The following is a 25,299-nucleotide window of genomic DNA, read 5'->3' as shown; positions in this document are numbered from 1 at the left end:
TGGAGATGTTCAGACAGGCTGCTAGGCAGAGTGACATTTCAGCACAGCACAGGATTTGCTGTTTGCCGTGATCTTCACTCTTAATTTGCCACAGAAACCTCTGAATTACAATTTCCTTTTATTGTCTTTTCTCTGTAGTTAAGTTCTCCTTAAAGACCAAGGTTTGTACCACCCACTCAAACATCTTGGGTGAGCTGTCTGACACCCCCCAGGAAAGCCCTCAATCCTCTCTCCTTCCAGTCCAGCTGCAAATAAACTCAGCCAGCCTCTACCTTCAATAACAGCAGACAAGGTGTCAGAGTACCCCACGGGGAGCCAGCCATGCCAGGGACACAGATGTGCTTGAATACAGCTGAACTTCTGTAAAACTATCCCTGCCAGGGTAACCCTACACAGAAGTGTCCATTCTTCCCAGTTTAGTTCTATCTCACCTTACATTCTGATGAAAACTGTCACAGGCAGCTACCCAAATGTGGTTTAAAATTTAAAGTACTGAATGTTAGATGATACTCAGCTTTCTGCTGCATTACCCAGGGAATAACACAGAGCTAAGCCAAGGCAACAGACAAGGAATCAGCAGAGGGTTTTGTAGAAGACAGTGAGTCTGTAGCACTTCACCTGGAACTTTAGAGCATGCTGTTGTATTTTGCAATCTATTGAAAAGCCTTTTCTAGGTTCCCAGGGAGTGCAGCCACCCAAGCCCTCCCACAGAGCAGTCTGTCCCCAAGGGATGTGGCCACAAGAATTAATCAATTATTACGGATCAAATCCGTCTCTGGTTTAAAATGACACAGTTCTATTCAAATTAAAACAGCTTAAAGGATGCCAGTTCTATATTCCAGGTATTGCAAATACAGCTAAAGAGAAGATGGGACTGGAACACCAGTAGATTCCAGTTGTTCCTTTTTTTTTTTTACTTTTGAGTCTGTTAAGGTATTGGTGGCATTTCTTCTCCTGCACACATTGGTAGGAGGTTGAGGAGAGATGAAAAATCCTGCAGTAACCATGGCAGTGTGCTACATGCCACTAACTGTGCTCGCCCGTCCTGCCTCTGCAAAAACAGAAAATTAAACGGCAGTTGGTTTTGCTTTGGCCCCAGGTGCTTTTGGAGGAGTTTATCCCTTTTTGTCTTGCTTTATCCAAAGCATTTTCCAGTTAGCTGATGAAGACTCCCCATCACGAATCCACCACAGACATTTGAGATACTGGAAGGTCTGCTGGTTCTCCTTAGTGAAACTCAACCTCCTGACATGTACTCAAAATCCCAATATGTACACTGAATTTTCCTCTGTGCTTCAGGGATAACATTTTAAATGCATTTCCTTAGAATAAGCCTGCCAATCCTGAGTCTCAAAACTCAAGTCTATTTCTATGTTCCTGAAGTAAACCAGGTGAAATTCTGATTTTAGACAAAGAGCCTGCCAAGGTTAGAGGTTAACACTGAACATTGTATTTTTCAAGTTAACCTACAGTGTTTGTCCCAAGCAGTTTAGTACAAGGAATTTGTAAGGACTCCCACAGCTGGGCAAGGAATGCATAACTTGCTTTAAATTTCTGTATGTGGAAATAGTACATCTATTAAAAACAGAAATGATGATTTGCCTTTTTTACATTATTTTTCCACAAACATATTGTTCAAATCATGCCCCAAATTCTTCAGTGCAAGTAAACTGCCAAATGCTGGGTATGAACAGAAATAATAACTGAGTATTTATAGAGAAATATTATCTCTAAATAAATGTGTTTATAAATAACTTAATTATTATCTGGAAAATGACCCCGGGAAAATTATGAGGTCACAATTCAGACCACTGCCACATTATATTATTCACTGTAAAACTAATTTATCCAAGGGTGAATCTGTGAGCTGAAAGGCAAAGTTAACTCCTCTGTTCAGTCAAGAGTTTTAACAATTCACTCTCAACTAGTCACTGTTTATTTAAAATGTTTTGAATTGCATTATTGCAATAAATAAAAAATCACAGGTGAGTCAGAGATGGGCCTTTATCACCAACTCCGTCTCTTCAGGTCATGAAGTTTGTCAGAGCCTCCTAAACTATCTGCAATATTGGACCAATTTTCATTAAAAAAAAAGACTTCTGATTTTTCACATTTATCAAACATGCACTTCAATGTTTAATTGTACTTATTCTAATTAAAGGACAACATTTATGTCAGAAGCGTTTTCAAAGCAATAAACTCTTCTACTTGACAACATTCTGCTCAAAGAATGAAGCAAATTTACCAACAGTCTTGAGAATTCCTTCATATTCAGGAAAGCTCATCTGGTGCCTTTTGGCCTAGAAAATAAGATAGCTGGGGGGTTTTGTTGGTTTTCAAAACCAGCTTTGAAAAGTTTTCATCCTGCTCAAATTTGCTTTTCCAGCACCAGCACAGCCTTCAAGAGCATTTCAGATGTTTCTACAGTAAGTGCTGCCAACAAAGACACCGAGATGTTTGCAGACCCCAGCTCCCCCCTCTCATCAAATCAAAGCTCAAGTGAGCAGGGCTGCCAGGAACACCTCTACAAACAGAATTATTCCTACACCAAGTACAGCAAAGACTCAAAGAAACACAAATCCAGGTCAAAAAGGAAATAAGTGCAGCAGAGAACTGAGAAAGACGTAACATTCCCTACTTAAGCATTGTAAGAAATTAATTTAAATCTAGTACATGGAAAAAAATGGTGCTGGTAATTTCAGATATTTGTATTATTTTTTAATTCTGAATAACACATAGATGAGCCAGACAGTTCCTAAGTTGTGAAATATTTGCAGCAATCACTTTGACAAGTTGGGTGCCATTTCTGTTTGGTAACTGATCAATGTCAAGAGCTGCTGGGTTATCAACAGATCTTACTGGGCCAAGATCTCTGGCTGCAACGTGGGTGAGAAAGTACTTTGAAAATATGATCACAGCACTCAACTGAGCTGGCAAGAGGCTGTCTGGACAGAGCAAGGGTGTTGGAATTAAGCCTTTTTCTGACCCAGAGATGGGGCAACTGAGAGGGGTTTTAAACACTTTTATTCCATTTTCAGTCTCATGTGAAGGGTGAGACAATACAGATGTTATAATTCACACCATCACAATCAAAACCCAACTATTTCCTAATTACAATACATTATAAATACTTCTTGGCCTATCAACTTTTACCATGCTATAAATACCTTAAAACCAATCATCTAAAATTACCCCTGTATTTGTAAGTAAACTTGTATGTATGTAAACTTTTGTTTATGTATTTGTATGGAAATGTATGTATGGAAATGTATTTGTATGTAAACTTTCTATCAAACTTTAAGAATTCTTTGCAAATTCATTTCCCACACAGGGGAGGTTCAGGTTTGACTCATGAGCTGAGCAAGGCAAAACTTCCACCAAAGCTCCTAATTTTCTTTATTCCCATCAATCCACTGGGCTGTTTCTGTTGCTGTGGGTAAACCACCAACTCCCAGCACAGAAAAGCTCATTTTAAAAAACATTATTGGGGAGGTCAGTGAAAGTACACATCAGGCAGGGACAGGCCAGCCAGAGGGGTTTGTATCAATAATATGGAGAGGCTGTGGGATAAACAATGTAAAAATTAAACTACTTTTAAATGACACTTCATGTTTGTCAAGCTGTCTTTGTGTTGACTCATCTGATGGAGGCAAATCTGCCTCTAACCACAAGGCATGGCTCTGAACCTACTGGAGCCAGCAAACACTCTGAGACAGCCCCGTGCCACTGGGAGGTCACTTTGGGGGCTGCAAAGGGGCAGCAGAGTGGGGTTTGTTCTGCCAAAAATATCAGCATGTCAGAGGTTTACCTGGTCTGTGTTGGGAAAACACAAAAGCTTTCACACGGGAGAACAAGGTCAGCCACATCCTCCCTTTTCAAAGGTGGGATTCACAGCCCAGCCAGCCCCAAGTGCAGAGTTCCACACTGTGCACTCTTCAGTGGGTGGGAAATGGTTTACTCCTCATGTTATCCCTCACAGCCAGAGCAGCTCCAGCAGACAGAGTGACAATCTCCCCACAGCACAACAGGTTTCCTGGCAATCTGGGACACTCTTCAGCCTTCCAAGCCAGAATCCAGATGAATTTTTTTCCCCATTTTGATGAATCAACATGTTTCCAGTGAAAACCAGCTTAAAAAAAAAAAAAAGCCTCTCCCTGCTTCCAGCTCTAACTCTGGAGTCTACCCCACCTTGCCACAGAAATTTCTCTAAGAAGTTGCCTGCAGCTGGATGTGTTAAATCACACACACATCACACTAGACCAAAGATATTTTGCCAGCAAGGAATACAAACCAGCAAAAAGGAGATTATTTTGTGTCTTTTGGCACTAAAGGTATGGAGAGCAGTGGAAACAGATTGCTCCTCCACCCATTAGATACAAAGCACCTGTAAGACAAATAAAACCAACCCCAAGGCCTAATTTAACTTCATGACAGTTTACAGCAAGATCATTCTGCTAGCACAGTAAAATCTGCATCAAACTGCCAGGTGTGTATATATATCCATATATATCCATACATACCTATATCCCAGTTCAGTTAATACCAATACCCCCATCCAGTTCCCATCTCCACTCATTTCTAATTCTCTGTCTCAAAAAACATCTGTCAGGAAAGCAAGAACTGTTACAGAGAACCTTGCACCACTATATATATATATATATAATGTATATATTTATATGTATGTATATATGTATATGTGTATATGCATATATGTGTAGGTAGATAGAGGTATATATTTCAACATATATCTAAATTATTTCACACAGAGATAGATTCCACTGAACAAGGCACTAAGGTGGGAGGAAGGCTGGAGAACTATGCAGAATTTTTTTACATTTCCACTAAAAGATTTGCATTTAAGCAACAGGTTTTATCTCAGCTACACCTTCCTCACATAATTCCCTTCTATTTGAAAAATTTAAAATTTAGTATTTGATTGGCTGTGATTTAACACTGGTGGATTCTTACTTCAAAGTCCACAGAATTTATTAGATTTTTTTTCCACTGACCTGCTCATTCCACAGAGTCTTTTCTTCACTGCTGGGACACGGGATGAGGAAAGGAAAAGGAGAAAATTCACTTCCAATTCACTTTACTTTTTTAAAATACACTGCTACTTTTAAGTCTCCAATTTCAACTTGAAATAATATCAAAATTTCAATGTCCTGAAAAATACTAAAATCCAAACATCACATGGGAATCCTTTTTATCCAACAGACAAAGGCACCACAGTTCCAACCCTACCCTATAGTTCTAGGAGAAAGGATTAGGTGAATCAGTACTAAAAACACTCTCACTGAAATCTCATTTAACTGAGATTCTGGAGAATACATTTCCAGCCCAATATCTCCAGGCTTTGACAGGATTTATCCTTCTTGTTTGTATTGCTGTATTGCATACCCACTGCAAATGAAAGAAAATGAATTTTACTTCCCTCCAGGAAGAATCATTGGCTAAGTTAGACTGAAGGATCAGATAAGCCTTTCACTTTCTATCTTTTCAACAGGACTTTGAGTGTGACCTTTCCTAAGAGGAATAGGTACAAAGTCAGTCTGCTGAACTCTGCACAAGAAAATAAACTTTATCTTGGAGATTTTCCATAGACTTCAACCATGTCTAGATTGTTCATGTTACAAGAGAATCAATGATTGGAGCACTACTATTTTAATACTGTAGTATTTTAATTGGAAAGTTTCAGTTTTCTGACTAAATAAGGGCTGTTTCTTCCTTCTGAATAAAAAAAATATAGCATACAAAAGAAAGAGCACCTGCCCATCACTCCTTATGCAATAAAAAATGTTCCAAACTTGCTAAAATAAAAAAGATTCACAAGATTCTATGATAGTATCAAATTAGTCCCTGTTACATTGCATCTGCAAAATACTGTCCCACGGGAGCAAGCTGGTGATTGGATGACAAGATTTATTCTTTCATGAATTCTGCTCAAAGGAGTAAAGTAGACATTGAGTAGGTACCAAATCTGAAAAAACTCTGAAATCAAGAATTAATTCTTTGTCTTCAAGTCCCTCAACCTGAAAGAAAACGCTGAGTGCTGCAGTGTCAAAAAAATGCCTTTGCGAGTCAAATGGCCATTTGCATTGACAGAAATGCTTTTCAACTACTGACCCAAGCCATCCATTCCAACTGCCTGCATATAGCACAGTGACAGCATTAACTGAAAAGAAGTCTGTCACTGCAAGGAAGATGAGGGTGTGATTTCACAGCAGGAGGACTGTTCGCAACTATCAGGTCATTCCAAACCAGCAGTGGGGTCTCCATGAATCGTCCAGAGAACTTCACTAAATCAGAGTGATTTGTAACTACAGCATGCACAGAACACAACCCAAAATGCAATCTGAAAACAAAAAGTGGGAAAAAATCCATCTTTAGAGAGAAGCACCAAAGTTTTGGAAGCTAACTTTGTGCTGCTCCCCTAGGCTGAACTGCAGAAGGTTTGGTGAAGCTGCCAGCAGAGCTCCTCAGTGACCCCAAAGCCAGCCTGGGCTCCAGGATCTCCAGCTGCCCACCAGGATCTGTCACCCAAACTCCTCAGCACTCCAGGCCAGGAGGACACAAATCATTCCATCAAACAACCTCCCCAACAGGCCTTGGGTGAGCTCCTCGTGCCTTCCATCAGGCTTCCTGGGCTCTTTCCTGTGGTACTCACAGCTTGCTCCTGGCTCTCTCTGTACCTTCACACAAAACTTCCCTCCTGACTCACATTTGCTTCTCATCTGGAGCTGGAGAATTCAACATATTGCTCCTTCTGGGGTAAAATTTTCTCCCAATAGCTGGCACATAATTACATTTAATGAAATGCCTGCACTGAGATCAATCTGTTGATAGTTTCCAGGACCAAAATCCTTAAAATTGTCTTTCCTTGATAATTTGCTTGAAACAAACCTCACATCACCACCAACAAAAATAAAGTTCTTAAGCATACAGATTTATCAGTTGATCTTACAAAGATGAAATCCAGCCAGATGGTCTGACACAAGTATCTGAGGGTTAGATACCATGTACAAACATCACTAACTTCTGTCACTTTTCTTCACACTTTTTTTGCAACATGGGTCATCATAGTGAGGACCTGCATTCACCTTTTTGAAATTTGTGGAGAGGAAGAAAGGAACAAAAACCAACAAAACATCCCAAGTCCTGGAAAATACCCTAAAACCTGAAAAATACTGCAAACAGAGAGATAGCATTTTGCAGTTTACAGTCACAAGGAGATCTCCAGAAATTGTTTACACTGATGGCATGAGAACAACACAAGTTAAATATGCTTTAAGTAAGCTAAGGCTAAATGACTGTCTCTCTTTTCCATATCCAGATGGCTGCTTGCTAGAGCCTAAGGAAATGAGAAAGGAGACAATGAAGGTGCTAAACTCATAAAAACTGAGAGTCTCTAAAGGAACACATTTTGAGAAAAAGTCACTATGATTTGCCACTTCCTTCCTCAGCCAGCTCTCACAGGCCCTGAGAGCCTAACAACCCATGACAAGATCTGTTCAAGCTCATGGACAGGTGTCCCCTAACCCCCCCACTCAGTGCAAAATCCCAAAAAAACAAGTTAAGGAACAAAGGAGAGAAGGAAAGAAAAGAAGTGTGGGTCCCTATAAGCTGCTACAAAACATCCTTCTCTTCTGTTCCAGGTAATCTGGTTTAAAAACCATTTACATGTCCAAGTTTCCTGGAAACGGGACTCCAAGTGGAAAAAGAGTTGCTATAAAATATCTCCTCCCCTGTCCCCACCAAATCAGGGTACTACACATCAAACCTGTACTCTGCAGTGACAGGAGTGTGTATGTATACCCTTGAACTCCTCAAGCACTACGAAACCACAGCAGGTATGGAGAAAGGAGAATGCAGACTTCACCGTGTCTCAAACATTTCTGCAATACCAGCCTTAAGTCTGCCACGTTCAGAGCAACCCATTGTAGCTAAAATCCACCCATGCACACCTGAGGAGACACTGTGCAATGGGAAGCTGTGTCTGACCAGCAGAATATTTCTACTTCTACCATCAACAATGATATTTCAGATCAAGCTAACTGGCATTAGGGAAATGACCATTTAATTTGGAAACTCAGAAAATCTCCTCTAGAAATGGAGAGGCAACAAACACAGAATCCCCTAGAGTGATTTTTAGAATGGTTTTTCTTTCTTCACTCCAAATAAATTGAAGTTTTATCTTCTGATCCAACAATTCTGTGTAGGATCCAAGTTAGAAATGGCTACAGCCCAACAATCATTAAGCTGAGACCATCCATTAGTGCATGGATGATTTCTTACATGAAGTCTTGCTTCAGGAACAAGATGCTCAAAAGAACAATTAAGAGAAAGACAGTACTCCCAGTGCAAGTATTTCTAATTTTGTCCTGAACTGACACTGGAGGATTCCTAGCAAAGCCATCTCTTCCTGTTCTCTGAAGAGCAGGCCAGAGGCAGAGTCTGAAACCAGTGGGAATCTCTTTTTATGATGTATTTAACTGGCAGCTCAAACTTCTTTTTCCTGCAAACACAATGACTTAAACGAGACAAAACCCAAAGAACTAAAATCCAAAAGAGAAACAAAATCCAAAGAACTAAACTAAAATTAAAAGGTACAACTCTAATCCTGTTTATCAGACCTCAAGTGCCCTCTCTACCAATTGAATTAATTACTACTCATTTCTGAGTAATAATTTCATATTGTTTCAGGCTGCATTTGTGTGTCAAATTGTTTTTAAAGCTCCAGTTTGTTTTTTCCTAAAGAGCTGGCATGGCAGCTAGCACAGAGCATAAATAAAAAATAAATAAATAATGCTCAGCCTTCCAGCAGCTGTATGCAATGCAAGGAGGGTGGGGAAGACAGGAACTGCAGCAGCGCCAGCCCCACAGCCCCAGTAACCCTAAACTCGAGTTCAGCAGACCCATGGGGGTGATCCATTTGCTGACCCACAGTCAATAAAAAGGCTCTATTTGGAGTTCAGAGCTGTCTACTACTGCTGATATTTAATGCCCGGGTTGGGGAGGAAGAGCAGAGAGGAATGCAGCTTCAGGCATCACCGGGACAGGTTTATGTGCCACGCGGGGAGGGCTGTGCCAAGCCCAGCTGTGCCAAGCCCAGCCTATAAAACAGGTGATGAAAGGAGCAGAATGTGGCAGCAGGCAGGAGATGTGTGTGTGCTGCTGTGTGGCACTGCAGGCTGCCCAGAAAGTCCCCTCCTCTTAAGGCAATCAATACTGGGAGATAATATATTTATATATTAATATATTTTATAATATTTAGCTAGCAATCTATAGCTGTCCGATTAAACACATGAATTTAACCTTTTTGGTTTCCATTTTGCCCATTTGGTATATTAACTACAGACACATATCTAGGTTTGGTGGTGGGGTTGGGGTTTTTGCTGCTGTCATCTTTGGGGGTAGGCTGTTTAGATTTCCTTTTTCCATTATTTTTTCCTTTGTAATTCAACATATAAGGGATCTTGTTAGTCTTTTTCCTGCTTCCCATCCCTTTCAAACTTGAAATTTTTTCATGTGTCTCCAGCTCTGGGAAAGTTACAGACTGGCAAAGTAACAACAGCTTTCCCCTTCATGCCTTTCTAAAACATGTGTATCAGCAATTTGAGGGCTTCGGGCTTTTTTAAAACAAAGTAAGATAAAAATTAAAAGTAACAGTTTTTTTCCTCCTCCAGGAAACTGATACAGAAAATATTTGGCTTTGTTTGGCTTTTCTTGTTTTTCTTTTGGCCAGAAAGCCCTTTGTTCTAAAAGTTAACCGTGCATCCAGCAACATGCCACAAGCAAAAGAGATTCTGACATGGAAATATGAATTAGAAATACTGATATTCTTCCTGTTTCCTCTCCATTATTTTGCAGTAAAAACTTCAACCTGTATTGCAATTCCATATTTGGAATATTGTTTTGTTGCCACAATCCTCAAACATATGCCGTAGAATTAATTTGTAATGACAGCATATATTGAAATATTAAAACTATTTTTGGATGCGTTAGACATGCATTTATCTCCAAAGAGCTCGGATGTAATTAAGCTGAAGTTATTTACACTTGAGAAAACTCAACAGAGCTATGTGGGAGTCAGAACCCCCATGAATGGGGCAGACAGTTAGTGTCACATCTTTGCCCCATGTTGGAATTACTCAGTAAGTTCCTACAAACCAACTTGTGACCATGAAAATTGTTTTAAAGCAAGAAAACAGAACACTAGAACTTTATCTTTTGTAATTGCTACAGACCACAAAATCCACTTCAAAAAGAAACATCAATGAAAGCCAACACAATCCCATGGAACTTCTCAGTCTTGACAAAAAGAAATGTTTGGAGAACATTCACTGGCACACTTCCAAGCAGCTCTCACTGCAAAAACTGCTGCATACTTTGGCAGTGATAGGAATGATAGAGTTTTGTTCTAAACATCTCTTTTCTCCTCAGGGTGATGTAGCCTCATGATATACAGAGTAAAAGAAATGACAGCAACAAGTTTAGCTCGTGGAAATGCAAGTGTATATTCCAGTTCAGAGTCTGAAGGGTGATGGAAAGACACTGATAAAATACAGAGGGGAAAAAAATTAGCTGGGGAACTGGAAAGGTCTTTTCACCCTGCAGAGCATCTACAACAGTGTCTTAGAATGCCGCTGAACCATCAGAAGGATGTGAAGAGACCTTTTTTCACTATTTGTCCTGGTTTTGCATGGAAGGAATTTAGGGAAGTTGAGGGGGGAGGGGAAGTGTTCTGAAGGGTTTGTTTTCATTCTTCCTACTTTTTTTTTTCCTTTTTAGTTGCTGTTAATAAAATTTTCTTTATACCCTTTTAAAGTTTTAAGTTTTGAGCCTGCTTTGCCTTTCTCCCAATCCTGTCTCCCAGCAGGAAGTGATTGGCCAGCACTGAACCCACCACACTCGTTGGTGCATTGGCTGGGAAATCTAAAAATTGGTGAACCAAAACCACTACACCATGCCAGCAAATTTTTACTTAGCACTTTACCTTTCCACAACATCCTCTCCATTCCAGCAGGTTGAGCTGTCTCTCATCACCAGGTCTCCATCACAAAGCCTCTCTGCTAAGGAGGCATAAAAGGTTCGGGACCTCTTCATGTAACTGATGAACTCTCTGCAAGGCAGGAAGAGCACATTTAACAACAGCACACTCAGCACTTCATTAAACCCCCTGCCAGCCCAACCCTCCACCAGAGCCAGACCTTAGAAAATAAGTAATCTGAATTAATTTCTACTTCTAGTGTATTTTTACTCCTTATAGATCATCCAGTTTTACTTAGTCCAGTGTCAACACACATAATTACACACCTAAAGGGTGCTTTTAACACTTGGTGATAATGTGTCTCTCACTAAATCTGAAAAAAGGCCACACCTGCTCTTTACAAACAGATTAAAAACCATTGAGGAAACATCATCATAAAAGGCATGGCCAGTACAGACAGTGCATTTCTGATAACCGTGCATGGAAAAATGCCTTGAGGGCAAACTGCTGCATCTTTTATAATCTGATTATACCTATAATATATACCTGGCTGAGGTAGCCATAAAAACAAACTAAAATAACAAGTGTTAATTCAGCAGCCAACTGAGAGAATTCCAGAGTGAGGAATTACCCTGCTGCACTGCTTTAGAAGCCCCTGTTTGGTATATTAGAGATGTGGAGAACAAGATTCAGGACACAGACTGAGCAGGAGCCATCACTGAGCTCTGTGCCTGTCTCAGGGCTCGTTCTGGTTTGCAGTGTGGTGCCTGGGGTACAGCTGGATGGAGCTCAGCACAAACCAGTCAGGATTTATCTCTCCTTAGCAGCAGCAGGTGCTTCAAACAACATCCAGGCCCAGTGGGAAATATCCATCGCTGTCACCTCTCCCCACAGCTCTCTTTATACCTTCTTTATACTATCTCAAAAGTGTTTAACCATCCCATTTACCTTCTGTGCTGAAATCCTGCTCTAGATAAATCAGTCATCACATGCTCCTAAGAAACTAACTTAGCCTAATAGAGCAGGAAAGCTGGGATTTAAAGCAAAGAAAAAAAGCAGGAATTTGGGGGCTTAAAAAGAGGTAATCAGCATTTCTACCTCTTGAGTACCAACTTACAAATATGAGCTTTGAGTATTCCTAGAGTAAAGCCAGGCCCAGCCAGAACAACCTAAGAGGATCAGTTCCAAAAAGAAACAGAGATGCCAAAGACTTTACAGGTTCTAAATCAGAGTCTTCTTTGAAAGAGGAGACCAGCACCCTTTTAAGAGCCTAAAGCTTGCCTTACTCAGCTCACCCCCAGAGGCTTAAACTCCTGTGCCTTCTCAGCAGAGTGGGGCTCTGACATTTCAAAGCAGTATCTTAGCAAATGCAGAATTCCCTGTTCCGACTCCCAGTCTTACTGAGTGAAAATATTTACTCTTCATCACTATAAAACTGAACACACTAGGGGAGAAAATGTAGAGTTTCCCAGTGTCCCACAATGTAAAAGCAGCAATCAAAAGTGTTCCAGCTCCTAGATTACAGCTGGAGGCGAGCTAGGTGTAGAGACAACAAAGGATGTCACCTTGTTTTCATTCTTACCGAGAGATTTTTTTCAAACTTCTTGATTTGTCATTCTTTGAAGCTTTCAGAGGCAGAGAACTGGAATAGGCCAGGGAGAATAAGCATCAATCAGGAGAGGTTGGGGAGTAGGGGAGAAGCAGGAATTCAGGCAAATGAAGAAAAGAAATGAAAAACAAAAGAGAAAAGTAAAAATTATTTGAAGAAAAGGTCATCAAGCACATGCATAGGACAATATTAAGAAAATAAATACGGAGGAAAATTATCATGAGATTTTTGCCAAGTATACATGCAATCAAAAATGTCAATTCAATACTGGAAAAAAGTACAACTGAGACTATTTGTCACAATCATTTTCAAGAAAGAGCAGAATTACAAATGCAGCACACGCAGCAGAAAGCTGAAAATAAATTCAGTGGTACCTAAATTAAGTGTAACTGATACCAAATGGAAGGACTGTAAATACATGAAGCTGTACAAGAAAACAATGGCAAACAGTTTAGGATGTGAACCACGGGAAGGGGGACACAAACTGGCAGCATTCATATTCTGGTACAATGAGCAATTTACTGCCTGTTAATAAATAATATAAATACAGGTATTTTTTGCTGTTGGGATTGCACCTCTGAAAAAACACCCAACTCTGCAAAACTGGAGATACAGACGTTCAGACTACAGTGGAGGAAGAACTGTGGAAATAGCCCTGGTGATTGTTTAGTGTTCTTACTGGAGAGAGCAGCCTGAGGACACGCAGAGGATGCAGCTCTGCCATCACAGCTCTGGCAGCTGATAGGAGGAGTGGCCCCAGGACAGGAGGGACCTGCCCTGGCCATCAGGTGAGTGGCACCTGCCTGCAGGAATTCCAACACAGCACTCAAACAAACAAATGAAAATTTGTAACAGGGAAAATCTGGATCAGCTGAAACTTCAGCCCCGGCCAGTGGTTCATGTGCATCTGACATTAATAATCTAGTTTGTACTAGCACATTATTACTCAAATGTTAATAAAATCACGTGATGTCTGACCCAACAGATAGTTTGTTTTAAATGAAATAGGTATCATTGACTCCAAACATTCCCAAAGGAATTCCTAAATCGTTGATTTTAAGATATATAAAAGATCTGTAAATTCATGGCATAAAGAAATCCCAACAAAATATAATTTCAAAGCCTCCTTTCTCCAGTCAGGGACCTAATATGTTGTAGTTCTTTGTTAGACATGTTTTATATACAGCTCTGTAAGCAGTCAGTGTTTAGTGGTTTGAAATGTTCCATGGAGCAGAGATGCTAAAGGCAGGTATTCAACTTTGCTGCAAGACCAGACCCTGACCAGAACAGCTCTTTGTGCTGAACTCAGCAATAACATTCCAATTTACTGAGATTCTCTACATGCCATTTCCATTCCCTGGACCATCATATGGTTTCAATTTTCTTGTCATCTCTATTACATGTTATAGTAACCTCCACATTAAAAAAATGACTACAGCAGCAACACTGCCAGTTTCAGTTAATCCCTGACTACGATTGTGTAATGGTAAAAAAAAATAATAATCAATTTTATGCTTTCCAGTTTAATCATAGGAAATGGTTTCTTGCAAGATCATGTAACATTTATTCAAGTTTCAGCTTCTTTCATTATTGTCCCTGACATTTAAGTGATGCATAACAAAAAATATGCAGGAATGGAATGCAGAGTAAAATCGAGAGCGATGGGAAATCTCCCAGGAACTCATGAGAGTAAGAGGAGAAGAAAAGGGTCCAACTACTGCAAAAGAGGATCCAGTTGCTCTGTGCAGACCTTGCAGATCTGGCTCTGCCGAAGGGTAAGGAGGGCTGGCTTTAGCCAGACCCCAAACACCTCCCCCTAAAGAACCAGGTCAGGCCAAGGGACACCATTTAACAATGTCACAACTTGTCTTGCACCAGCAGCCCTGGCTCTGCTCCACAGCTGAAACCAGGGTTCTCCAGCTCCTCAGAAAAGGAGCCTGATTTTTCACATGGCCTAGCAGAGACTCAGCAGCTCTGGAGCAAACAGCCATCTGCAGCTGTCTGGCACTGGGGTTCTGAGGGCACCTCTGAGCAGGCTGTACACCAGAGAGGAGAGGCCACTTGGTTGTGGTTTCTCCTCCAGATGAGCCAAGAACCACAGAGGTTCTCTCTGAGCTCAGGAATGTTCTGAAACACAAGGGAACGAGCCACAGCTTTTCTGTTTACTTGGGAAGTGTTGGCTCATTCCTTCTCTTTTTCCTCCTTCCCCTAAAAGGCCGGAGTCATGTTCCAGCCTCCCCTTGAATTACAGGATCATTTGGAAGGATGTCCATCACCCAGACCTACAGACAGACTCAGCAGGGCCAGGGTGACCTTGCACCTGAACTGACAGCAGCTGACATTACTGCTCTCCCTTTCTCAGCATCACCAGAAGGAGGGGCTTCACGAAAGATTCATGTAATTACTCTCATCATCTGGTTCCCCTGTAGCAATTTTCTGTCACTCTAAGTGCATTTTACACAACCCACTGCAGAAATTATTTAACCCATGTACTACAGATTTTTATTACCTTAAATTGTTTTTTTATTGATATCATATGTCATTAAATGATGGAGAATGAACAACACAGTGATGCAGCCAACCACTGTGTCTTTCACTCTATGGTTTCACAATTGTTTCCAAGAAGCAGAAGTACAAGCTTCAGGCAATGTGTTTTATAGGAAGTTGTAGAGAATAGCTTCAGATTTTCCACTTCTTACTATTTATGGCATATTTCCATCATTCATTTTTGGTGCACAGGCTCTCCACAATACCTATCAACACTGTAATTCAGTAATTTTTCATGCTAATTATATAAGCAGGGACTTAGTTTAGATTTTTTGGATAAATTAATTTTCAGTGTGCAGACCAATTCTAGCAAACTGTCTAATTTAGAGCACATGAGTTTATTTTCTTTTCCATCTACAAGCCTTGCAGTTTAAAAGGTCAATATCCAAACAATTCTAGATGGTTGGGAAGGGGAGCAAGCAGGTCATCAGGTGAGAAAGAGCAGCTTTCATGCCATTGAAGACACCAATCTGCAACTTTTGAAGAGAGCACCTGTTGACAGGTTGGCAGTTCTGGCTTTTGGGCTGCCGGTGTTAAGCCCCAGCCAAGTCAGTGATTTACACAGCAGATGGACCAGGGATCTGTGCTGTTAAAAGCCTATTTCAACCGTTCTTTGGATTTTTGTTGCTGAAGTTATTAATTTAATTTCTGTAATGCTCCTTTTCTCTGATTTGCATGGTAAAAATTGATTAACTCCAAGCACTAGCACAAACTGTTATAGTTTGCCTTTAAATTACAAAAGAATAAAAAATTATCACTATCACTCAAAACACTTTGCTTGCTGTTATTACTTTTATCTTTTGAAACAGTCTTTGTTCCATTCATGCAAACTGAGAATTAAACCAGAAATGGATAAAAATCTCATGTTCACAACTGAAATGCCAGAAGCCAGGCTGTGGAAATTTTAACATTTAACAATTTTAACATTGCTCCAGTCATCCACTTATCCAACAGAGATAAACACAGACTGCATGGGCAGTTTAATGCTGCTTTTGGACAGAGGTAACTGTCCAACCCCAGCACAACTCCACTGCTGGGGCTTGCTCCAGATTAACTCTGCTGACAATGTGCCAGCCAGAAACAGGCACTGGGAGTTTATGGGCAGTTTGCTCTGATATCTACCCGTGTATCGTGAGTGGATTGTGAAAAAATCCTCTCCTAGAATGTACAGAAAGCCAGGTCAGGAGCTACACAAGCTACACAAGTGACAGAAGAACTCAGGAGATGTGGGCCAGGGACACTCCTGTCCAGGCCAGTGGCAGTACTCAGCTGTAGGTTTCTCATATGGGGAACAGCTGAAGAACAGGAGCCAAGATGGACACAAGAAGCCTAAAAAACTACTTCAGCTCTTTGTTATGTAACAAATCCAAGAGATTCCAAAGGATTTTATCCCTCCTGCCGAGTCCAGTGGAATCAGGGACAGACAGTGCCAGGGCAATGAATTTTTCCTTTTCACCCCTTCCTCCTTCCCCCTTCTGCCCCAGGATAAGCTCATGAGTTACATTTTAGGCATTCTAGACTCAGCTGTGGAAATCAGTTTCCTCAGACTTTGTAAAGGAAAAGCTTCCACCATTTCCACTGAAAGATTCTGGAAATAATGAACACCTTGGTGTTAAGCAATAATACCAAGCCTGGCCTTTCTTGGAGAAACCCAAAATGTGACCCACAGAGTCACCCGTGTGACTGCCAGTGGTGGCAGCGGCTGGAGAGCACAAGAGGAGGTGACAGAGCTGTGGCTTTGCCTTGAACAGTGCCAAGAACCAACAGCACAAATTATGAGGCTGAGGGGTTTGTTTCAAAGCAACTGCAGCCTAGGGTTACCTTCTTCTATTGTTCAGGCTGGTGTGAGCCATCACAAATGTCTGGGTTCCAGTCACCTCCTTCACTGGCACAATACTGGCTGATGACAGGTTCCCTTCTTGCTGTTTGGGCTGTCCACACACTTTATCGACCTGTGAGAAAGGGAGGGAAAGTGAAACAGGATGTGAGTGGAAAAAAAACAGGATTTCCAACCCTACAAAAGTCTGCCTGTTCCCTGCAGTCTGTGTTCGCTGCATGAGAATTGTGAAAGATTCTTCATTCAAGCAGCTGAAACAAGTGCCTTGCAAAAGAAGGACCAAATTCCAAGGCAGGGCAAAGAATAGCAGAAAGTCAGCAGTCCTGGATTTCCCAGTGGCTACCTGGACTACAGCACACTTGGAAAGGCCGAACTCGTGACTGATGAAGTATTGGCAAACTAAACTTTGATTTAGAAACATACCTGGAGCTTAAAGGTACATGGATTTTGGTGGAACATCTGCCTCATGCATGAAGAGCAGAGTCTATCCAGAGTTTGAAGGGCTTGTAACCAGCAGATAACCAATTCTTCCAGCCTTTAACCAGGCCATGTAACATCACTCAGTCCTCACTGCCCCTCCCGACGCCTCTCCCAGGGATTTAGTATCAGTCCAGGAGAAAGCAGGCTTGTGTTTATCCTTTCTGCACTGTGGATCTGACACTGCTCATGTATCCTGACACATTTATTTGCTGTAACAGCTTTAAGTGACAGGAGGAAGACAAGTCTCTTCCATTCCTAATCCACAAATGTGGATTTACCCTGTGATGTTTTACCCGCACTTAAATCCCCAAGCAAACACAAAGAGACCACAAAGGGAATCCTGCTCTGGGCACGGTACCACCAATGACCTGAATCACACAGAATCCATCATCCCACACAGCCCTGGGTTTGGTACCCCTTCCTCTGAGGTCCCACAGCAACCAGCCAGGGTGAGATGGATTCTTACTGCTCTGTGCCCTCTCCTCCAGCCCTAGAACCCTCACGAGTCTGCTGAGCGTTTCACTCACAGGTGACTTCAGGTAACTTTTCTGTGCCTTTGCACCACTATGATGCAGATGTCAGCACCAGCACAGGACAATTTTGTCTGCCTTAGCCCATTTCCTCCTGGAGAATCACAACTATGCGAAGCTAGGACATTCTCCTCTGAAAAAACAGGCAAACAATGTGGAGAACTGGAAGCTCTGTGGGCATGACAGCTACTGTCAGCTTCAGTTGTTTGAGTTCCAGCCCAGACCAGTATAATGTGCTGTGAAGAACCTAAAACTGCAGCAGTTGAATGGGAACATAGTGGATCAATATCTCCAGCAGCAGGGTGGGAGCCAGCTGCCTCACTCAACACCAGGCACTGTGTACACTGGTCTGGTCTCACCAGGGACTAGCACAGTACTGGTTTAAAATACAACTATGGGAAATCAAGCAGTCCATTTCAGTCCCTTCTAAAATTATGAAAAGGAAAAAAAAAAAAAAAAAAAACCACTCAATGCAAATGAAAATACCAAACAAAAAAGCCTTTTGAACCCTTCAGAGCTGCACAGAGGGTATTACACAGCTGGAGCACATTCCTGCACAGGATGCTTTCTCCCCTGCACCCCAGGCTGCCCAGGTCCCCTACAGCACACAGACCCCAGTTCCCAGCAAAGGTCTCTGCAAAACCCATCTCAGATTTCATCATGTCACTAAAGTTCATGTCTTCAAATTACATACACCTCAAATCTTGTCACTAAGCATTTGAGAAGGTTTTTACCAACTAATCAGAGTGGTTTGCAAAAGCAATGTGGTTCTCATATACATGACCGATGGAGAACTCCCAAGTTTCTTGTTTTTCCTGAAAGAAGATTCTAAGATACTGAAGTCATCATTTCTGTTGTGAATCAACAGTTTAAGCATCCAACTGAAAACACCAACTTTGTTTTGATTTGAATTTTTGATACTACAGAAATGACTTTTTAGATTGCCCAGGTTTCAGTATTTCCTATGCCAAACCTATGCTTCAGGGCTTGCTTTTTAAGCTGTAGTAGCAGTTTCCAGCGTATCAAACAAAACCACACATATTTGAAGGAAAAAAAAATTCTCAGTGGAAAATTTTAACCAGTTCTACTCCATTAAGAATAAAGTTGTTAAATAAAAGGACAAGCCACACTTCTTCTGTCACACAGGCCTTTCAGTAGCATTCTTCTCAGCCCAGCTCCCCCAGCTGGTCCCAGGCCAGGCAGTCCCAGCAGCCCCTCTTGGGGGGTTATCCCTGTTTGGCATATTTGTTTCAGATTTTGAATGAGTTAAACAGAAATCTGACTTTTAATTTATTTTTTTAATGTGGGCTAATTTTCACACCTCGCTAACATGTGCATTTTTCTGCATAATAAAACAACAGAAAAGCCTGAATTTTACCAGCTAATTTGAGCAGTCACAAAGCTGATGGCACAAATGAGAACACTTATGTGTGCAAAACCATATCAACTTCCTGATGGGCCATTCATAAAAAATAAGACAATGTTGTGTAAATTGAAGAGTGTGAGGCACGCCATAAAAATCCCAAAAAGGTGTTTTCTGGAACTGCAACATCTGCAATCTACTGCTACAAGTTCCCTGTGTGTTAACAGTGAGGGCCACAGAGTTTCCCTCCCACCCTAAGGGCACCACAGAACTGCACTGCCAGTTTAACCCAGAGCTCCTGAATCAAGCCTCAGCACCCACAGGAAAATCACTGCACCTGGAAATGGGGACTGGAATGTCAAATTAATTAATTAATGTTAAAACTAATGAATTTTAAATGAATTAATTTTTAAATTAGGTTTCTTTAAATTTAATTTTAAATTAGTAATTTTTCTTATCCTAATTTCAAGGTGTAAGATTAGGAATAATCAGGAATCAACATAAAGAATGGCTGAGCCCATTCCTTGGATTTTTAAACTTAAAATAAGCCTGCCAATCTTAAATTACAAACTGACAGAAAATCATCCCCCATTAATGGCAGGACCTTCATGTCATTCCTCTTCTCTCTGCCATGATATTTAAGCACTATCTTCCAACAGTGAACATCTGCAGCTGAAAACTGGTATTCCCCCTGCCTTGTTACCTTCTGAATTATCAATCATGTTTCACAATTCTAACACTTTCATTCAGATTAAAGCTTTTTTTCTTACACAGCAATGATTCTTCTTAAATATCTGTTTTTCTAGCCATAGCTACATTTTTTCTGCTGTGAATTTTTCTTGGTAATGAAAAGCAGAATCATATATGTACACATTTTTTGACCTCTTACTATTTGTTATTCAAAAGAATGACTATTTACAATTATTACAGAGGCTTAACAAAATAAATGGAAAAATTCTCATCCAGAATCTTCTTGAACTCTTACAGCTTGAGTAACCTTAAACACTGAGGTTATATTTAATATATTTGATATAATCAAACATGGGAAAAAATGTCATGCCCTTCTGGATACCAAGAGAATCTTATCTCTCTAAAGCAGGAGACCTTTTCACTAGTCCAGAACAGTAATTTTCTTTGATTTTGTAATGGGAAGATTAGTGTTTTAAAGTACAAGATTTTCCCAGTGATGGGCTTTGAGTTGTTATTATTAAAATGCTGACACATTTGCCTGCCGGGTTTTGTCCCTGGATTTGTCCCCAGCCCAGCTCTGTAGAACCCCTCTGCCAAATGACATCCCCCAGCCCTAATTCCAGCCCTGCTGTGCCCCACAAGTGCCACAAACACCCTTCAAAGCAGGGCTGCTGTTTGCTCCAACCCAGGTTCCAGCTGCCACGTTTGAAGTGAGGTGAGGGAAGGGAGAAACTGTGAATTATGGGGAAATCAGGTCTGTGTTTTCAGACCTGCATGTTCACCAGGAGCTCTCACTTGCTCAGGGTCAGAGATGTCCTTGCATCACTCCATCAGCCACAGGAAAAGAAACCAACCAGTATCATTTGTGATTTTATGCTGTCCAAGCATCAACCAGAGTTTACTCTGGAAACACAGAATCCTCTCCTTGGGGTGTAAAGCATTAATTTCCAGTGCTCCAAAGCTGAGTGGGAGCCCATATGATAAAATGCAAGTCAGGGCTCATAGCTCATTGCCACTGCCTCTATCTTAGTGAACAAAATCAGACAAGAGAGCAAATAATCTCTGATTTTGCCTTCTTTTAAATATTGTCTCCCTTCTGGAATATGTTTCCTATTAGGAGCATTTTGCTGGTAGCAGAGTTCAGGAATACATAAGCAAACTAAGGGATTATTAGTTCATTTTCCTACAGGAATATGTTAGCTTTCACTCATGAGGGAAGCATTCTCTTCTCTCTCATCTTGAATCTACTGAATAGCTCAATTTCAATTAATTTCCTACAAATCTTCTGAAATCTGGCAGTTAGAGAAGCTGACCCTTAGATAGTAAAAGTTCCTCCAAGGAGAACTGTGTTATGAATTCCTCAGGGGCAGAAAAAACTTCTCTCAGACTTCACACTTGGACACCAAAGAATTCAGCCACAGAACTTAAATCCATAAAAAATAAGGTTCTGTGTGTGGCAGAAGAGATCCTTTTCAGGTACCAACACTGGGTACAGGGAGTGGGCAAATTCTGCAGCAGTTTTTCAAATGAATCAAATTCTACCCCAGATAAAAGTACAAATGCTGAGGATGGGGAGTGTTGTTCTGTAACACCATTAACAAAGAGTGGTGAGATAACCTGTCCTGGGCATGCCAGAAAGCTGCATCTGAATGCACACACAGCCTTTGTTCACAGGGAGAACAGGCAAGAATTCCTGCAAAAATGTAGAAGAAATACTTTACATGACCACCAGGCATTTCCAGAATCCTACCGAGTTTGTATCTAACAAACTTTTTCCATAAATTACAATGCTGTTATCTTCTGCTCTCACTGGATTTTAAAATTGCACTTTTTTGCTCAGTGTATCAAACTATCCATAATGCATCTCAAGAGCTAGAATAATCTTTAAAGCACACACAAGTCAGTAACTTTGTCTATTTTGTTAGGATTTTTTCAAAACATTTTCAGTCTAGCTGTATATATATTTACCCAGCTGAAAAGAGAAGTGGTTATTATTTATAAAGACAAAAAAAAAATACCAGCAGCACCTGAGAGGTCAAATGACATCTCCCCTTCCTCCACAATCCCCACTAGACTCAGAACTAATCTTCCCTGGCCTTTGTTACTTGTGACATTTGTCTTTAGATATTGACAACCTACAAAGGTTAAGCTTAATTTTATAATTAATTACAATAATCTAGCATGAAAAGAAAATTCCATTGGGAGCCAATCCAACTGAGCCACTTTAAGAGCTCTCGGAAAAATTAGGTGACTTTAAAAGATAACGTAACAAAATCAATTAAAAGGTTTTATTCAAATTTCTATTCAATCACTTTTCAAATTAATTACAGTATATCGAAATGATATTGTCTGGTTTTGTGTTTACTATTTATACCCATTCTTACAGAAAAGCAATTATCCAAATATTCCTGGAATTTCTTTTTTCACAGCGAGGTTAAAATTTAACAAAGAAAAACCCTTCCAAAAGAAAAACCCAGTTTCAAAGGTTCCATAAGGTTCAATAACCAAGTACAAGAAGCAGCAGAGAGAAACTGTACAAACACACAAACACATACGAAATAAGGAAATCCTTTCAGGCGCACCCAAAGCTGGGCAGCAATCCCTGCTGACGCCCCCGGGCACAGACTGGCTCCCAGGGGCACCAGGGGGCCCTGCCCGGCAGCAGGGCTGGACCAGCTCCTCCCCTGGGGAAATTCCCTGGCCCCTGTGAGCCCCAGCAGCCCACGGCAGGGTGAGGAGCCAGCTGGGTGTCTGAGGCTGAAAGGTGTAGCTGGGGTGTGTGTTCTATCCCCATCTGTCAGAGCTGGGGCAGTTCTCTGCTGTTCATGGGGCAGGTTTCTTTATCTCTCCCACAACCAATCCTCCCTCCAGGAGATCTCTGCTGTCCATGGCCACTGAGTGTCCCTGCATGGCTGATCAAATTCCATCATCCCATGGGGAGATGCTGCACCCAGGGCAGGAGCCAAGCATTCCTACCTGGATCCAATCTGAGCCTGGAACAGCACAGCAGCCTTTGCCCCCTGCATTCCCAGAGGAGCAGCTTTCTTCTCACTGCATTCCCAGAGGGAGAGCAGGCCCATCTCCAGCAGCCCTGGAGCTGCAGAGGAAAACTCCAGCCTTGTCCAGGATCCCTGCTCCAGCAGAAGCACAGCTGGCACTGCAGGAGGGCTGAGCCACCATGGAATGGCACTGCTGCCACCACCCTGACCCACAGGGGGTCAGGGCATGCTCTGACCCTGTCAGTGTTGTTTTTTATTACTGCATTTTTGTTTTTCCTAGTAAAGAACTGTTATTCCTATTCCCGTATCTTTGCCTGAGAGCCTCTGAATTTCAAAATTCTAACAATTCAGAGGGAGGGGGTTTACATTTTCCATTTCAAGGGAGGCTCCTGCCCTCCTTAGCAGACACCTGGCTGTTCAAACCAAGGCCCTGGACTACTCAGGCTCAATTTGAGCTGGCCCAGTCAATGAGAGCTGCAGGGCAGGGCTGATGGGCAGGAGGGGTCATACCCATCATTCAGGCAATTCCAAAAATTCCCATCTTTCCTTAGGCTCAGGTACCTCCCTACACATCTTTAGTCATAAATGAGTGTGCCACCCTTCTAGTTCCTATAGATGAGACATGGTTTTCTCAAATTAATTTTGGTCATGTTGAGGCATACCTGACCTGTTGATGATGCCCAAGAGCTCCCCAAGACAAGGTTCCTTTCCAGCCCCCTCTTCACTAAATGCAGCCAGTTTTAATCCCCCCCCCAGCACAGTCATTCCCCTCTGTTCAGCAGAATTCACAGGATGGCCCAGTGACATCAGGGATCAACACGCAGGGGAGGTTACTGAAAGAGGGAGTGTTTCTCCCTCTTCTGGCACCTTCTTTTGGCATTGCCAAAGACAACTGGGTAGGACAGACCCTTAGTCTGAGCCACCTGGAGTCTCATGTTCCTCTAGACATACTTATTGCAATTGTAATTACACCAAAATTGCAGCAAGGATGATTTTAAATAACTGGCTGAGTTGACTGACACTCCTTTTTCATCTATGAACAAATAACAATTTGCAGTGAATTATGAGGAACCTGAGCCAGATTGGATCTGGATAACTCAGTCACACAGTTCTCTGAACCTGCAATTCAGCTTCATTTTCAGGTTAACACACTTTTGTAGGTGGCCATCACCACTCAGGTATTCAGGTACAAGCCCAGACATACAAAACAAACATGCTAACAGGTTTTTTGGTACAACAGACAGCTCTCAGGGAAGTGTTTTGTCTCCAGGCTTTCTATAATGCAAGCAGAATTGCTTAGCAGTTTTCATCAATGGCTGGCATTATACAGGATATCCAAAAGAAGGCAAGAAACAGCAACACAGAGCAAAAACAGATGTCAGGTTCACAGGTCTGACAGTTCCTGGTCAAAATGTCCCCTTTCTCTGCAGGTAGAGACACCCTAAGAACCAACTTTCAGGAAAATAAATGGGGGAAACATTCTCTAAGTGTAAGAGTTTACACCAAATCCCTTCAGATAAACTGCTTCTGCTATTTTAAACTGACATCTGAGTATGTTCAGGGGTTAATTTAATATGTTATACATATAACAGATATTGGTTACAGATATATTACAGATATATTACATATATACATAAGCATGAAAGAGGGACAAGAGCATTCCTCTCAGGAATGGCTGATGGTGCAAATGCAAACCAGCTTTTACGATACATGAAGTCATGCCTCTCCCACGTATTTATAGGAGCACTTATACATCAAACCTGAAAACATTTGCCAAAATAGCAATCAAGAGCATAAAAACTCATCAATTTCCAGCAGAAATTTCAAATCCTTCTATGATTATTATTTTCTGTTCATCATTACTGTAAGCATTTCATTGGACAGGCAAAATGCCTGAGCTTTCTCCAAACACCATCATGGAAGCTGCCTAACAAAAATATGTAGGAAGTCAGAAGGTCATTATATACTTTCACACTGTCCTATTAAACAAAATAATACGGTAAGTTTATGCAATCAACATATGAAAACCAATGTCAACACCTACAGAGAAAGAATAACCTTCCATTTTGTGTTTAACTAATATAATAATTAGAAAAGACTGATAAACACATTCAATTATTTTTCATGAGATATATAATTTCAACTACAATTTACACCCCTATTTGCTGACAGTTGCTGTCAAAATAAACATATTCTCTCATGCCTTTTTTCCTGAACACAAGTAAGTGACTTCAGATGACTCTGAAGAATTCAG

At 41.2% G+C, this 25,299-nt stretch overlaps 1 protein-coding gene across 2 annotated transcripts in view; it reads right to left on the bottom strand.

The window, feature by feature from the left end:
- LOC119704448 (glypican-5-like) overlaps positions 1 to 25,299 on the bottom strand; it is a 342,560-nt gene that overhangs the window by 209,351 nt on the left and 107,910 nt on the right. Inside the window, exons 4-6 of one of the 2 annotated variants that reach the window (XM_038145739.1) lie at positions 16,968 to 17,098; positions 12,573 to 12,632; positions 10,997 to 11,122 (exon numbers count right to left, since the gene is read on the bottom strand). In XM_038145739.1, the coding sequence (XP_038001667.1) occupies positions 10,997 to 11,122; positions 12,573 to 12,632; positions 16,968 to 17,098 (317 nt within the window). The remainder of the gene's footprint in view (positions 1 to 10,996; positions 11,123 to 12,572; positions 12,633 to 16,967; positions 17,099 to 25,299) is intronic. The other variant, XM_038145740.1, reaches the window with a different exon arrangement.

This window comes from Motacilla alba, chromosome 9 (genome assembly GCF_015832195.1).
Source record: "Motacilla alba alba isolate MOTALB_02 chromosome 9, Motacilla_alba_V1.0_pri, whole genome shotgun sequence".
NCBI classification, from domain to species: Eukaryota; Metazoa; Chordata; class Aves; order Passeriformes; family Motacillidae; genus Motacilla; species Motacilla alba.
The sequence above is the reverse complement of the archived record's forward strand: the minus strand, read 5'-3'. Positions and strand labels throughout refer to the sequence as shown.